This window comes from Ranitomeya variabilis, chromosome 8, assembly GCF_051348905.1.
Source record: "Ranitomeya variabilis isolate aRanVar5 chromosome 8, aRanVar5.hap1, whole genome shotgun sequence".
Taxonomy (NCBI): domain Eukaryota; kingdom Metazoa; phylum Chordata; class Amphibia; order Anura; family Dendrobatidae; genus Ranitomeya; species Ranitomeya variabilis.
Genome location: NC_135239.1, coordinates 218,880,463 through 218,897,293, shown reverse-complemented (window position 1 = coordinate 218,897,293; position 16,831 = coordinate 218,880,463). Strand labels below are relative to the sequence as shown.

Genomic DNA, 16,831 nt, shown 5'->3' with positions numbered 1-16,831 from the left:
ACAGCTCCAAAACGGCTCCCAGGCCCCAGCGCCGACGTGTGCGCCGCAGTGCACAGTATTTTACAGCATAATGGGGCCCGGTCAGTAGAAGCATAACAGTGGGGCCCCGGATCTGCGGGCCCCTCTGTGTACTGCTGCTGACCGGGCCCCATACAGCAGTAACAGCTGTAATGCCCTGATGGCGGCCCGGTATATATATATAGGCTGTATATATGTTTTTAAGACTATTTGAGCCGATGGATCCATGATTTGTCCATTTTGCAAGCCTGCAAGAAAAAAACGCCGTACGGAAGCCATACGGATGACACACGGATAAATTTGTGCGTAACAATCGCATCCTCGCATTGAATACGGAACAGTGTTTTGGGACAATTTCTGCGTATTACGGCCGTAAAAAACGGAGCGTATTTACTTACGCTGAGTGTGACGCCGGCCTCAGACGTCAGCAGAGGCCGTGATAGACAGTGACTGCCGAGGATCACAGGGCGGAGGACAGAGAGGACGCCGCCGCGTGGGGAGGACGGAGAGGACGCCGCCGCGTGGGGAGGACGGAGAGGACGCCGCTGCGTGGAGAGGACGCCGCCGCGTGGGGAGGACGGAGAGGACGCCGCCGCGTGGGGAGGACGGAGAGGACGCCGCCGCGTGCAGAGGACGGAGAGGACGCCGCCGCGTGGGGAGGACGGAGAGGACGCCGTGTGCGGAGGGCAGAGAGGACGCAGCCGTGTGTGGAGGGCAGAGAGGACGCAGCCGCGTGCAGAGGATGCCGCCGCGTGGGGAGGACGGAGAGGACGCCGCCGTGTGCGGAGGGCAGAGAGGACGCAGCCGCGTGCAGAGGACGCCGCCGCATGGGGAGGACGGAGAGGACGCCGCCGCGTGCAGAGGACGCCGCCGCGTGGGGAGGACGGAGAGGACGCCGCCGCGTGGGGAGGACGGAGAGGACGCCGCCGCGTGCAGAGGACGGAGAGGACGCCGCCGCGTGGGGAGGACGGAGAGGACGCCGTGTGCGGAGGGCAGAGAGGACGCAGCCGTGTGTGGAGGGCAGAGAGGACGCAGCCGCGTGCAGAGGATGCCGCCGCGTGGGGAGGACGGAGAGGACGCCGCCGTGTGCGGAGGGCAGAGAGGACGCAGCCGCGTGCAGAGGACGCCGCCGCATGGGGAGGACGGAGAGGACGCCGCCGCGTGCAGAGGACGGAGAGGACGCCGCCGCGTGGGGAGGACGGAGAGGACGCCGCCGCGTGGGGAGGACGGAGAGGACGCCGCCGCGTGCAGAGGGCAGAGAGGACGCAGCCGTGTGCAGAGGATGCCGCCGCGTGGGGAGGACGGAGAGGACGCCGCCGTGTGCGGAGGGCAGAGAGGACGCAGCCGCGTGCAGAGGACGCCGCCGCATGGGGAGGACGGAGAGGACGCCGCCGCGTGCAGAGGACGGAGAGGACGCCGCCGCGTGGGGAGGACGGAGAGGACGCCGTGTGCGGAGGGCAGAGAGGACGCAGCCGTGTGTGGAGGGCAGAGAGGACGCAGCCGCGTGCAGAGGATGCCGCCGCGTGGGGAGGACGGAGAGGACGCCGCCGTGTGCGGAGGGCAGAGAGGACGCAGCCGCGTGCAGAGGACGCCGCCGCATGGGGAGGACGGAGAGGACGCCGCCGCGTGCAGAGGACGGAGAGGACGCCGCCGCGTGGGGAGGACGGAGAGGACGCCGCCGTGTGTGGAGGGCAGAGAGGACGCAGCCGTGTGCGGAGGGCAGAGAGGACGCAGCCGTGTGCAGAGGATGCCGCCGCGTGGGGAGGACGGAGAGGACGCCGCCGTGTGTGGAGGGCAGAGAGGACGCAGCCGTGTGCGGAGGGCAGAGAGGACGCAGCCGTGTGCAGAGGACGCCGCCGCGTGGGGAGGACGGAGAGGACGCCGCCGTGTGTGGAGGGCAGAGAGGACGCAGCCGTGTGCGGAGGGCAGAGAGGACGCAGCCGCGTGCAGAGGATGCCGCCACGTGGGGAGGACGGAGAGGACGCCGCCGCGTGGGGAGGATGGAGAGGACGCCGCCGTGTGCGGAGGGCAGAGAGGACACAGCCGCGTGCAGAGGACGCCGCCGCGTGGGGAGGACGGAGAGGACGCCGCCGTGTGCGGACGATGCGAGTACAGTCTGGACTGTGCGCTGTTAGGCTACGTTCACATTTGTGTTGCATCTGGCGCAGGTTCTGCGACGCATAGCGGCGCATGCGTCATGCGCCCCTATATTTAACATGGGGGGGCATGGACATGTGTTGTCTTGTGTTTTGTGACACAAGCGTCATTTTTGGCACAAGCGTCAGGGCGCACAGGACGCTGCATGTTGCATTTTTTTTGCGCCGAAAATCAGGCCAAAATGGGACGCATGCGTCACAAAAAGCTGCGTTTTGCATGCGTTGCGTTGCCGACACTGCGCTGCACAACACAAATGTGAACGTAGCCTAAGGCTACGTTCACATTTGCGTTTCCCTGATCTGCAGACGGCTGCGGACTTCCTCCGTGAAGCCCCGCCCTCAGCCGCACCTCCACCGCTAGCTCCGCCTACTAATGCATGCGGCCTGCGTACCTATCTTTAACATTAGGCACGCAGGCCGTGCGGCTGTATGCGGAGGCTGCCACATGCCTCGTTTTGACGATGCGGAAAAAAAAAAATGCTACAGGCTGCGTCCTACGCTGGTCGCCACATCGTCAAAACGAGGCATGTGGCAGCCTCCGCATACAGCCGCACGGCCTGCGTGCCTAATGTTAGAGGGCACCTGTCACCCCGTTTTTTCCGTATGAGATAAAAATACCGTTAAATATGGCCTGAGCTGTGCGTTACAATAGTGTAGTTTGTGGACCCTGATTCCCACCTATGCTGCCACAATACCTTACCAAAGTAGCCGTTTTCGCCTGTCAGTCAGGCTGGTCTGGTCAGATGGGCGTGGTGTCTTCCCCCAGATCTTGCGTAGTTTTCCGTTGGTGGCGTAGTGGTGTGCGCATGTCCAAGGTCCCGAATCCACGTCACAGGGGAGGGAAAAGAGCGCGATGTGCACTATTCCCCTGGTGATCGGTGGGGGCGGCCATCTTCCTGTGGCTGTGGCTTCAGGAAAATGGCCGCGGGATGCCGCGCGTGCGCAGATGGAGATTGCGGCGGCCATTTTCCTGAAGCCCCGGGCAGCAGAGCGCTCCATCTGCGCACGCACGGCCACAGGAAGATGGCCGCCCCCACCGATCACCAGGGGAATAGTGCACATCGCGCTCTTTTCCCTCCCCTGTGACGTGGATTCTGGACCTTGGGCATGTGCACACCACTACGCCACCAACGGAAAACTACGCAAGATCTGGGGGAAGACACCACGCCCATCTGACCAGACCAGCCTGACTGACAGGCGAAAACGGCGACTTTGGTAAGGTATTGTGGCAGCATAGGTGGGAATCAGGGTCCACAAACTACACTATTGTAACGCACAGCTCAGGCCCTATTTAACGGTATTTTTATCTCATACGGAAAAAACGGGGAGACAGGTTCCCTCTAACATTAGGCACGCAGGCCGCATGCGGAAGTAGGCGGAGCTAGCGGCGGAGGGCGGGGCTTCACGGAGGAAGTCCGCAGATCAGGGAAACGCAAATGTGAAAGGAGCCTAAAGCACGTCACTGACCTTCCGCGGTCGCTGCAGCCACAGGAGCCGCTCTGGTCCCGCCCCCTGTCTGCGTTCTGCACTGTAGCCCCACCCCCTGTCTGCGTTCTGCCCTGTAGCCCCACCCCCTGTCTGCGTTCTGCCCTGTAGCCCCACCCCCTGTCTGCGTTCTGCACTGTAGCCCCACCCCCTGTCTGCGTTCTGCACTGTAGCCCCACCCCCTGTCTGCGTTCTGCACTGTAGCCCCACCCCCTGTCTGCGTTCTGCACTGTAGCCCCACCCCCTGTCTGCGTTCTGCACTGTAGCCCCACCCCCTGTTTGCGTTCTGCACTGTAGCCCCACCCCCTGTCTGCGTTCTGCCCTGTAGCCCCGCCTCCTGTGTGTTGAGGCCGCGCCTCTCCTGTCATTGGCCGTCTCTGTGGGGCTCTCGGTCCGCGCAGCCGCAGTGTCTCGGAGCCGTGTGATGGAGGCCGGAGCCGTGTGATGGAGGCCGGAGCCGTGTGATGGAGGCCGGAGCCGTGTGATGGAGGCCGGAGCCGTGTGATGGAGGCCGGAGCCGTGTGATGGAGGCCGGAGCCGTGTGATGGAGGCCGGCCCCGCAGAGCTGCTCTCCCCGCTCCTGGCTCTGGTGCTCGGCGTCTGCTCTGACTTTAGCCGGGACTGGGAGAGCAACGACCTGAGAGCCGCCATTTTCAAGCTCCTGCTCGCCTGGCTGCTCCTCAGCGTCACCGCCATCCAGCTGTCCTGGAGGAAGTACGGCCCAACTGTGAACGGCCTGTACTACCGGCATGGTGAGGGGGGACGGCCTGTACTACCGGGAGGGTGAGGGGGGGACGGCCTGTACTACCGGGAGGGTGAGGGGGGGACGGCCTGTACTACCGGCATGGTGAGGGGGGACGGCCTGTACTACCGGGAGGGTGAGGGGGGGACGGCCTGTACTACCGGGAGGGTGAGGGGGGGACGGCCTGTACTACCGGGAGGGTGAGGGGGGACGGCCTGTACTACCGGGAGGGTGAGGGGGGGACGGCCTGTACTACCGGGAGGGTGAGGGGGGGACGGCCTGTACTACCGGCATGGTGAGGGGGGACGGCCTGTACTACCGGGAGGGTGAGGGGGGGACGGCCTGTACTACCGGGAGGGTGAGGGGGGGACGGCCTGTACTACCGGGAGGGTGAGGGGGGGACGGCCTGTACTACCGGGAGGGTGAGGGGGGACGGCCTGTACTACCGGGAGGGTGAGGGGGGGACGGCCTGTACTACCGGGAGGGTGAGGGGGGGACGGCCTGTACTACCGGCATGGTGAGGGGGGACGGCCTGTACTACCGGGAGGGTGAGGGGGGGACGGCCTGTACTACCGGGAGGGTGAGGGGGGGACGGCCTGTACTACCGGCATGGTGAGGGGGGACGGCCTGTACTACCGGGAGGGTGAGGGGGGGACGGCCTGTACTACCGGCATGGTGAGAGGGGATGGCCTGTACTACCGGGAGGGTGAGGGGGGGGACGGCCTGTACTACCGGCATGGTGAGGGGGGACGGCCTGTACTACCGGGAGGGTGAGGGGGGGACGGCCTGTACTACCGGCATGGTGAGGGGGGACGGCCTGTACTACCGGGAGGGTGAGGGGGGGACGGCCTGTACTACCGGCATGGTGAGGGGGGACGGCCTGTACTACCGGGAGGGTGAGGGGGGGGACGGCCTGTACTACCGGGAGGGTGAGGGGGGACGGCCTGTACTACCGGGAGGGTGAGGGGGGGGACGGCCTGTACTACCGGCATGGTGAGGGGGGACGGCCTGTACTACCGGGAGGGTGAGGGGGGGACGGCCTGTACTACCGGGAGGGTGAGGGGGGGACGGCCTGTACTACCGGCATGGTGAGGGGGGACGGCCTGTACTACCGGGAGGGTGAGGGGGGGACGGCCTGTACTACCGGGAGGGTGAGGGGGGGACGGCCTGTACTACCGGCATGGTGAGGGGGGGATGGCCTGTACTACCGGGAGGGTGAGGGGGGGACGGCCTGTACTACCGGGAGGGTGAGGGGGGAGACGGCCTGTACTACCGGCATGGTGAGGGGGGGACGGCCTGTACTACCGGCATGGTGAGGGGGGACGGCCTGTACTACCGGGAGGGTGAGGGGGGACGGCCTGTACTACCGGGAGGGTGAGGGGGGGGACGGCCTGTACTACCGGGAGGGTGAGGGGGGACGGCCTGTACTACCGGGAGGGTGAGGGGGGGACGGCCTGTACTACCGGGAGGGTGAGGGGGGGACGGCCTGTACTACCGGCATGGTGAGGGGGGACGGCCTGTACTACCGGGAGGGTGAGGGGGGGACGGCCTGTACTACCGGGAGGGTGAGGGGGGGACGGCCTGTACTACCGGCATGGTGAGGGGGGACGGCCTGTACTACCGGGAGGGTGAGGGGGGGACGGCCTGTACTACCGGCATGGTGAGAGGGGATGGCCTGTACTACCGGGAGGGTGAGGGGGGGGACGGCCTGTACTACCGGCATGGTGAGGGGGGACGGCCTGTACTACCGGGAGGGTGAGGGGGGGACGGCCTGTACTACCGGCATGGTGAGGGGGGACGGCCTGTACTACCGGGAGGGTGAGGGGGGGACGGCCTGTACTACCGGCATGGTGAGGGGGGACGGCCTGTACTACCGGGAGGGTGAGGGGGGGACGGCCTGTACTACCGGCATGGTGAGGGGGGACGGCCTGTACTACCGGGAGGGTGAGGGGGGGACGGCCTGTACTACCGGCATGGTGAGGGGGGACGGCCTGTACTACCGGGAGGGTGAGGGGGGGACGGCCTGTACTACCGGCATGGTGAGGGGGGACGGCCTGTACTACCGGGAGGGTGAGGGGGGGACGGCCTGTACTACCGGCATGGTGAGGGGGGACGGCCTGTACTACCGGGAGGGTGAGGGGGGGACGGCCTGTACTACCGGCATGGTGAGGGGGGACGGCCTGTACTACCGGGAGGGTGAGGGGGGGAGACGGCCTGTACTACCGGGAGGGTGAGGGGGGGACGGCCTGTACTACCGGGAGGGTGAGGGGGGGACGGCCTGTACTACCGGGAGGGTGAGGGGGGGACGGCCCGTACTACCGGGAGGGTGAGGGGGGAGACGGCCTGTACTACAGGGAGGGTGAGACGGCCCGTACTACCGGCAGGGTGAGGGGGGGGGGGGACGGCCTGTACTACCGGCAGGGTGAGGGGGGGTGACGGCCCGTACTACCGGCAGGGTGAGGGGGGGGGGACGGCCTGTACTACCGGCAGGGTGAGGGGGGATGGCCCGTACTACTGGCAGGGGGGATATTAAAGGATGAGAGCGGGTGAGGATTGTGATTCCCGCTGCCCTCCGATATGTGACGGGTTCTCCTCTGTTGTCAGGTATGGGCGGACAGAACGGTGGGACCCCCGACTACCCAGCACATTACCCCATGTGGTGAGTTTCTGGAGGCATTTTGTGTGTGACCTTATGTAACAGTCTGGGGGTCACCATCTTCCTCACGATGCTGGGGGGCTCCAGCTTCAGTTCCTCTTCCTTATTTTGCAGGGCGAGTGTCAGCACAGAGTCCCTTAAAACGCACCAAGAATGATGGTGACCGTGGAGGAGAAGATGGCGGCTGGGTGCGCGGGGTCCGCGCTGCATGTGGACTGTTCCATCGCAGTCTGCGGGGGGCGCAGTCCTCGCCCATTGGTATTGCTGGGGTCGGCGGAGCTGGACTGTACCATGTTGGATGTATATTTTGAGGGTGCTGTTATCCCCTTTGCCTTAGTTTTTGGGCGGCTGATGGCTTTCTCTTGTGACATCACGTCTTGGGGCGGAGTCACTACAAAAGTTTCCGCCTTCAGAGACCTGACCGCAGCACAGGGGGCGGAGCTCGCTGACTGTGGGGAAGGGGAGGCTTCTGCAGCTACTAATGGACTGATACATTGTAACAAACCCTCAACTGTTGGATGTATATAGTGAATGTAATTTCTATACTTTGGCAATAAACACAAACCTGCGGCTGCTTCACATCTGTAACCTCGTTGTGCAGGATGGAGGGAACGAAGAAGTGTTGTTGGTCATGTGACTCATCGTGGCTGCCGTGTAGCCTGCTCCAAAAGGCAACGGATCAGAGATCATGGAGTCATTAAATGTGAATGGAAGTGGAGCAGCTGCAAGAGCGTTGACCTCTGCGGGGAGAGGGGCGGCATCACCTAGAGACCTCTGCGGGGAGAGGGGCGTCATCACCTAGAGACCTGTGCGGGGAGAGGGGCGGCATCACCTAGAGACCTCTGCGGGGAGAGGGGCGGCATCACCTAGAGACCTCTGCGGGGAGAGGGGCGGCATCACCTAGAGACCTGTGCGGGGAGAGGGGCGTCATCACCTAGAGACCTCTGCGGGGAGAGGGGCGTCATCACCTAGAGACCTGTGCGGGGAGAGGGGCGGCATCACCTAGAGACCTCTGCGGGGAGAGGGGCGGCATCACCTAGAGACCTGTGCGGGGAGAGGGGCGTCATCACCTAGAGACCTCTGCGGGGAGAGGGGCGTCATCACCTAGAGACCTCTGCGGGGAGAGGGGCGGCATCACCTAGAGACCTCTGCGGGGAGAGGGGCGGCATCACCTAGAGACCTCTGCGGGGAGAGGGGCGGCATCACCTAGAGACCTCTGCGGGGAGAGGGGCGGCATCACCTAGAGACCTCTGCGGGGAGAGGGGCGGCATCACCTAGAGACCTGTGCGGGGAGAGGGGCGTCATCACCTAGAGACCTCTGCGGGGAGAGGGGCGTCATCACCTAGAGACCTGTGCGGGGAGAGGGGCGGCATCACCTAGAGACCTCTGCGGGGAGAGGGGCGGCATCACCTAGAGACCTCTGCGGGGAGAGGGGCGGCATCACCTAGAGACCTCTGCGGGGAGAGGGGCGGCATCACCTAGAGACACCTGCGGGGAGAGGGGCGGCATCACCTAGAGACCTGTGCGGGGAGAGGGGCGGCATCACCTAGAGACACCTGCGGGGAGAGGGGCGGCATCACCTAGAGACCTGTGCGGGAGAGGGGCGGCATCACCTAGAGACCTCTGCGGGGAGAGGGGCGGCATCACCTAGAGACCTGTGCGGGAGAGGGGCGGCATCACCTAGAGACCTCTGTGGGGAGAGGGGCGGCATCACCTAGAGACCTCTGCGGGGAGAGGGGCGGCATCACCTAGAGACCTCTGCGGGGAGAGGGGCGTCATCACCTAGAGACCTGTGCGGGGAGAGGGGCGGCATCACCTAGAGACCTGTGCGGGGAGAGGGGCGGCATCACCTAGAGACCTGTGCGGGGAGAGGGGCGGCATCACCTAGAGACCTGTGCGGGGAGAGGGGCGGCATCACCTAGAGACCTGTGCGGGGAGAGGGGCGGCATCACCTAGAGACCTCTGCGGGAGAGGGGCGGCATCACCTAGAGACCTCTGCGGGGAGAGGGGCGGCATCACCTAGAGACCTGTGCGGGAGAGGGGCGGCATCACCTAGAGACCTGTGCGGGGAGAGGGGCGGCATCACCTAGAGACCTGTGCGGGGAGAGGGGCGGCATCACCTAGAGACCTCTGCGGGAGAGGGGCGGCATCACCTAGAGACCTGTGCGGGGAGAGCAGTGGTTGCGCCCTGTGCGGGGAGGAGAGCGATGGCAGCATCCATTGTTAATTGTGATGCGTCTCGCTCTGATGTTCGGGATCTTCAGCTTATAAGTAGGTTACTGTAGCTCCGCCCTCTTGGAGAATTGCTGCCCCCTCCCCCACAGTACACATCATCATCTGGGGCGGATGGAGATTTTCTCACTTGCCTACCGGGGTCCCTTTTCCATTACCCGCAGCATTGACTGTCCTGCAACTTCAGGGCTGCAATCTCCCAGCATGCTCGCACTAGCAGAGTGAGCGCAGCTCTGGTGTAGAATGCATTCTATAGATTATGGGGTGGGGCCTCACTACACTCCGCCCTCTCGATAGGAGGGTCTATCCTGGCCCCTCCCCCTCCAGTGATAACATCATGAAGACGCAGCCGGGATTCCGGGAGTCGGATTTTATTGTTAGTGTTCACAGCTCCTAGTGGCAGCCCCATGTAAGAGAAGCCCCAATCCCCCGCCACGGTCATGTGTGGGGGAGGGGCAATAATACTGGCGCTCGGCTTATTCACACAGTTTGAGGCTTAGTATTTGACGCAGATTTCACTTTCGGGCTTAAAATGAGAATAACGCCAAATGTGGATAGGAGCGAGGGCGGGATGAAGCGCCACTCCCTGCACCCGGCCCCCGCAGGGGCATCGGCCCGACCTGCACCGATACAGGGGAGCGGATCTGCAGCTGTGGCAGCAAACGGGGAGGAGCTGAAGTGAGGGCGGCGCCCACAGCATCCAATCAGCACGCTGGCCTCATTCTCTAATGCAAGTGGTGATTGGTTTCTGGCGGGCCACGCGTGGCAGTCCCTTGGTCATTGTTCTCATTATCTACAGCGACTAGTGGTCATAGTCCTACAGTGTGGGGCCCGGGGCCCCTGGAATGGCTGACAATACTTGGCACTGTACAGTCCCTGAGAAGTAACACCTGAGCAGCAGGGCCCGAGAACAGCAGGGCCACAGTCAGGGGGTGGGGGTCATGGAGGTCCCGCTATTCAGGGAGGGGGTCCTTCTATTTGGGGGGATTCCCGCTATTGGGGCGGGGGTCCCGCTCTTTGGGGGGGTTTCCCGCTATTGGGGCAGGCGTCCCGCTATTCGGGGTGTTACTTTATATTATAATATTTGGACGGCAGGAATGGCATTTTGCAGGTTGCACCGTCCACCATTTTTTTCCGGACGTCCAGGCGCAGCGCTGTTCCCAGTTTGGTGAACTCCGGCTCCACGTATCCCATTGCCACGTTCACCCGTAAGGAGGGGGAGGGGCAGCCGCTGGTCACTTCACCTGCAGAAGGGAAATGGTTAACGAGGTCGTCCAACTATGAACTTACAGGGTGGTCGCTGCCGACATCGCGCCTGTTCTGCCCAGTGCCGATCTCTGACCCTCGGGCAGCGCCGCGCACACAGGACCTGCCGATACCGGCTGTAACAGTGACCGCAGCCGGGCAGACACCGAAGTCCTGGACATAAGAGACGCAGGGTCCGGCTGGAAACCCCAGAACGAGTGAACTCTCCTCCTCCCCCGACACTGACCGCAGACACCCTCCTCCTCCTCCCCCAACACTGACCGCAGACACCCTCCTCCTCCTCCCCCAACACTGACCGCAGACACCCACCCTTCTCCCCCGACCGCACACACCTACCCTCCTTGTCCCCACCTGCTGGCACTGACCGCAGACCTCCTCCCCGCCCGCCGGCACTGACCACAGACACCCACCCTCCTCGTCCCCACCTGCCAGCACTGACCGCACACACCCACCCTCCTCGTCCTCCACTTCCCCCGGCACTGACCGCACACACCCACCCTCCTCGTCCTCACCTGCCGGCACTGACCGCACACACCCACCCTCCTCGTCCTCACCCGCTGGCACTGACCGCACACACCCACCCTCCTCGTCCTCACCTGCCGGCACTGACCGCACACACCCACCCTCCTCGTCCTCACCCGCTGGCACTGACCGCACACACCCACCCTCCTCGTCCTCACCTGCCGGCACTGACCGCCCACACCCACCCTCCTCATCCTCCCCTTCCCCCGGCACTGACCGCAGACACCCACCCTTCTCGTCCCCACCTGCCAGCACTGACCGCACACACCCACCCTCCTCGTCCTCCACTTCCCCCGGCACTGACCGCACACACCCACCCTCCTCGTCCTCACCTGCCGGCACTGACCGCACACACCCACCCTCCTCGTCCTCACCCGCTGGCACTGACCGCACACACCCACCCTCCTCGTCCTCACCTGCCGGCACTGACCGCACACACCCACCCTCCTCGTCCTCACCCGCTGGCACTGACCGCACACACCCACCCTCCTCGTCCTCACCTGCCGGCACTGACCGCCCACACCCACCCTCCTCATCCTCCCCTTCCCCCGGCACTGACCGCACACACCCACCCTCCTCGTCCTCACCTGCCAGCACTGACCGCACACACCAACCACCCTCCTCCCCCGACACTGACCGCAGACACCCACCCCCGACACTGACCGCAGACACCCAACCCTCCTCCTCCCCCGACCGCACACACCCACCCTCCTCGTCCTCACCTGCCGGCACTGACCGCAGACACCCTCCTCCTCCCCACCTGCCAGCACTGACAACTAACCTCCCTCCCTCCCCTGCCTCGCCGGCACGTGCTGCCGACACCCGCCCATTCACCTGGCACTTGCCCCCGGCAGCACCGTCGCTGATGACGCCCTCACAGGCACTCACCAATGATGCGCCCCTCCAGGTTCAGGATCGGCGTGTGCTGGCGGGCCGGAGGCCCAGTGGACGTCAGCCCCACACGTTTCCGTGCCACCCTTCCTTTAATCTGGGGCACAATGATGGAGGCTCCGGGGAAATCCATGGCGGCTCTGCGGCGTTTCCCTAGGAGAGTAGGTGATCATTACACTGTGGTCGGCTCACATCCCTATGACAACACTGCTGGGCCCTCACCCACCGATCGTCCACACCAGACTCGCCTCCACCGGGCTGGTGGTCTCATCAATGTCATTGCCATACAGGCACAGGCCGGCCTCCAGGCGTAGACTGTCCCGGGCAGCCAGACCCGCCAGCTTCACCTCCGCGCTCTGTAGGAGCCTCTCCGCCAACTCCACCGCTCTGTCACCGGGCACCGAGATCTGCGGAGACATGGGAGGCCATGATGGGCCGCATGCTGCGCTCCTGACATGGGGCTGCGCTCCTGACATGGGGCTGCGCTCCTGACATGGGGCTGCGCTCCTGACATGGGGCTGCGCTCCTGACATGGGGCTGCGCTCCTGACATGGGGCTGCGCTCCTGACATGGGGCTGCGCTCCTGACATGGGGCTGCGCTCCTGACATGGGGCTGCGCTCCTGACATGGGGCTGCGCTCCTGACATGGGGCTGCGCTCCTGACATGGGGCTGCGCTCCTGACATGGGGCTGCGCTCCTGACATGGGGCTGCGCTCCTGACATGGGGCTGCGCTCCTGACATGGGGCTGCGCTCCTGACATGGGGCTGCGCTCCTGACATGGGGCTGCGCTCCTGACATGGGGCTGCTGGGGGTCCGGCCCACCTACCTCCACCCCGTCCTCCCCCGTGTACCCGCACCGGGTCACTCTGCAGCCAGCGATCCCGAACACCGTGGTGGTGACGCCGCTCATGAAGGTCAGCCGGGAGAGGTCGTCGCTCAGTCCGGCCCGGAGGACGTCAGCCGTGGAGGGTCCTGGAGACAAAGATCGAACTGTCATCAGGCGCTGGAGCCGGCGGGGTCTCCTCAGCACATCATGGCGGCCGCGCAGCGAAGCCTCACCTTGGAGAGCCAGCAGAGCGCAGTCCACGGGCTCCAGCGCCACGTCCCGGCCACGGAAATCCTGCAGCTTGTTCTGGTGGAGGCAGAGACAGGTGAGGGTCCTGGCAGCGAGGCTGCCACCACCAAGATGGAGGCCATTACCTGCATGTGGGCGGAGTCCTTCTCAGCACAGCCGGCATTGGACACAACATAGATGAAACCGTCCGAGGCGTTATTCACGATCAGGTCATCAATGATCCCCCCGTCATCATTAGTGAGGAGCGACAGCGACCCCTGCAGAGAGGCCACGGATCAGCATCCTGACAACCGACCCAGGAGGAGGGGTTGTCAGATGACATCACTGATGTGAGGTGGTCAGCCCCGCCCCCTGCTGGTGACATCACTGATGTGAGGTGGTCAGCCCTGCCCCTGCTGGTGACAACACTGATGTGAAGTGGTCAGCCCTGCCCCCTGCTGGTGACATCACAGATGTGTGAGAGGTGGTCAGCTCCGCCCCTGCTGGTGACATCACTGATGTGAGAGAGGTGGTCAGTCCTGCCCCTGCTGGTGACATCACTGATGTGAGAGAGGTGGTCAGCCCTGCCCCTGCTGGTGACAACACTGATGTGAAGTGGTCAGCCCTGCTCCCTGCTGGTGACATCACAGATGTGTGAGAGGTGGTCAGCTCCGCCCCTGCTGGTGACATCACTGATGTGAGAGAGGTGGTCAGTCCTGCCCCTGCTGGTGACATCACTGATGTGAGAGAGGTGGTCAGTCCTGCCCCTGCTGGTGACATCACTGATGTGAGGTGGTCAGCCCTGCCCCTGCTGGTGACATCACTGATGTGAGGTGGTCAGCCCTGCCCCTGCTGGTGACATCACTGATGTGAGGTGGTCAGCCCTGCCCCTGCTGGTGACATCACTGATGTGAGGTGGTCAGCCCTGCCCCTGCTGGTGACATCACTGATGTGAGGTGGTCAGCCCCGCCCCTGCTGGTGACATCACTTGCCTGGTTTGGCTTCAGTTCCGCGATGTCACCGACTACGAGGCTTTCTATGAAGGCGATACGATCCTTTCCATGGATCCGGGTCTGTGAGGCGGAGACGTGCGGTGAGTCGGTGGATGTTACCGGCGCCGGCTGCCCGTTATCATTGCTGTGATTACCTGGAGCATGTGAGAGACGTCGAACAGCGAGCAGCGGTGGCGGGTGTGCAGGTGCGAGGCCACGTGACCGTCCACGTACTGCACCGGGAGGCTCCAGCCCGAGAACTCCACCATCCTCCCGCCATGGGCGCGGTGAAAGTCGTAGAGGGCGGTGCGGCGGGGCCCCGCTCCCTGCGGGAGGAGACAGCGGTATAGATAATGGATTCATTGGTGAAATAGCCGGGATCCAGAGTATGAACGCGAGGGGCTCGGACCCCGTAATGGCCGCCAAGGTCTCCTTACTGACCTGGGGTGTGAGAGACTATGCTCCCCATAATGTATGCTGGCCCCGCACACATCTGTGTCACCCCCTAGATGCTGCTGCCAATAGTGACTACACCATACAAAGGGTTAACAGTGCGGGGGCCCCCTATTTATCGGCCCCCTGAGGTCCTGACTGTGGGGTCCTGATGTCACTCATGGAGCGGCCGGAGCAGAAGTCACCGACATCTCTTTGTATTAACTCCTGGAAATCCCCCGAAGGGTTAATAAGCTACCTGACCGCAGTTGTCAATGTGTCACGGGGTGCTGCTTTTAAAATGCTGTCACTTTTGGGGGTTTCCCTACATATAGGACCCCCAAAGTCACTTCACACCTATAAACGTCACTAAAAAAATTATTGTGTAAATTTCCTTGAAAAAAATGAAAAATTCCTGCTCATTTTTAAACCTCCTAAAATGCTAATAAATAAAAGAGCAACAGATGTAAAGCGACAGGAGGGAAGTTACTCGGGTTCTGTGCCGGGATCATCTGCAGCAAGAAAGAATCCAAGTATAGAAGCCACAAAACAGAACGACCGAAATGTACCGACGTAAAGCGCCCCAAAGTGACACCGGTCACATGACTCACACTGGGCCCCGTCACCAAGGGGTTAAACGTCAGCAGCCTCCTGAGGGGGAGATCAGTGTGAGCGGCAGGCAGGACCAGTACTGATAGTGCTGACAGCGCCGATAGTCCGGGAGTCATCGCCCGCGTGTCCGGGGGGTGGGGGCAGAGCGACCGCGCCCCGCCCCCAGAGCGACCGCGCCCCGCCCCCAGAGCGGCCGCGCCCCGCCCCCAGAGCGACCGCGCCCCGCCCCCAGAGCGGCCGCGCCCCGCCCCCAGAGCGACCGCGCCCCGCCCCCAGAGCGACCGCGCCCCGTCCCCAGAGCGACCGCGCCCCGTCCCCAGAGCGACCGCGCCCCGTCCCCAGAGCGACCGCGCCCCGTCCCCAGAGCGACCGCGCCCCGCCCCCAGAGCGACCGTGCCCCGCCCCCAGAGCCCGTCCCCAGAGCGACCGCGCCCCGCCCCCAGAGCGACCGCGCCCCGCCCCCAGAGCGGCCGCGCCCCGCCCCCAGAGCGGCCGCGCCCCGCCCCCAGAGCGGCCGCGCCCCGTCCCCAGAGCGACCGCGCCCCGCCCCCGTCCTGACCCCGCCCCCAGAGCTTCGGACCTGAGGATCGGGCAGACACTGCGCCCTCACAGGTGACATCCTCCCGATCGGTGCTCTGCTGACTGACCGGCCCCGTCCCCTCCATGTCCCCGGTACCTGGCCCCCGCTGTAGCTCCGCTCCTGCCCCCCGGGGCTCCGGAGCCGCGCAGTGATCGCCCGCAGCCAGCGCATTCCGTCCGCACACAGCCACCACCAGAGCCGCCGTCTGCGCCAAGACCACGCCTCCATCACCCAGTGCGCATGCGAAGAACACGCACCCCAGTCAAAAGCCAATGAGCTACAGTGAGCTGCGCATGCGTGGAATTGTCACCTGCCGTAATGGTCACTCCGGGGTCCGAGCTGCAGGTTTATGTTTTCTGGACGGTTCATAAAGAGTCTCGGACGGAACAAACCATTACTGAGCCCCGACATGAGATCATCTGCCGGACTGGAGGAATAACCGGGTCCTCAGGGGAGGGGTCTGCAGCCTCAGAGACCACCACAGCTGAGGTTACACAGCACAAAACGGGCTCCCCCTATAATCAGTACAGGTCCCTCCCCCTATAATCAGTACAGGCTCCTCCCCCTATAAGCAGGACAGGCCCCTCCCCCTATAAGCAGGACAGGCCCCTCCCCCTATAATCAGTACAGGCCCCTCCCTATAATCAGTACAGGCTCCGCCCTATAATCAGTACAGGCTCCTCCCCCTATAATCAGTACAGGCCCCTCCCTATAATCAGTACAGGTTCCTCCTCCCTATAATCAGTACAGGCCCCTCCTCCCTATAATCAGTACAGGCTCCTCCCCCATAATCAGTACAGGCTCCTCCCCCATATTCAGTACAGGCCCCTCCTCCCTATAATCAGTGCAGGTTCCTCCTCCCTATAATCAGTACAGGCCCCTCCTCCCTATAATCAGTACAGGCCCCTCCTCCCTATAATCAGTACAGGCCCCTCCTCCCTATAATCAGTACAGGCTCCTCCCTATAATCAGTACAGGCTCCTCCCCCTATAATCAGTACAGGCTCCTCCTATAATCAATACAGGCTCCTCCCCCTATAATCAGTACAGGCTCCTCCCCTATAATCAGTACAGGCTCCTCCCTATAATCAGTACAGGCTCCTCCCTATAATCAGTACAGGCTCCTCCCCCTATAATCAGTACAGGCTCCTCCTCCTATAATCAGTACAGGCTCCTCCCCCTATAATCAGTAC

The 16,831-nt window shown here is 63.7% G+C and overlaps 2 protein-coding genes across 3 annotated transcripts; one reads left to right on the top strand and one right to left on the bottom strand.

Annotated features, from left to right (window-relative positions):
- Positions 1–3,996: 3,996 nt before the first annotated feature.
- Positions 3,997–7,636, top strand: TCTA (T cell leukemia translocation altered). Of its 2 annotated transcripts, XM_077277231.1 has the most exons (4): positions 3,997–4,129; positions 4,210–4,411; positions 7,006–7,060; positions 7,172–7,636. In XM_077277231.1, exons 1-4 carry the CDS (start codon positions 4,124–4,126, stop codon positions 7,212–7,214), a joined length of 306 nt encoding a protein of 101 aa, XP_077133346.1. In that variant the 5' UTR covers positions 3,997–4,123; the 3' UTR covers positions 7,215–7,636. The 2 variants fall into 2 exon arrangements, with proteins under 2 accessions (XP_077133346.1, XP_077133345.1); XM_077277230.1 differs by lacking the exon at positions 3,997–4,129 and having other exon boundaries at positions 4,136–4,411.
- Positions 7,637–9,644: 2,008 nt separating this feature from the next.
- Positions 9,645–15,866, bottom strand: AMT (aminomethyltransferase). The gene is made up of 9 exons (XM_077277226.1): positions 15,736–15,866; positions 14,171–14,341; positions 14,016–14,096; positions 13,170–13,301; positions 13,029–13,101; positions 12,796–12,941; positions 12,195–12,375; positions 11,966–12,121; positions 9,645–10,533 (listed from the first exon to the last, which is right to left on the bottom strand). Exons 1-9 carry the CDS (start codon positions 15,808–15,810, stop codon positions 10,355–10,357), a joined length of 1,194 nt encoding a protein of 397 aa, XP_077133341.1. The 5' UTR covers positions 15,811–15,866; the 3' UTR covers positions 9,645–10,354.
- Positions 15,867–16,831: the final 965 nt, after the last annotated feature.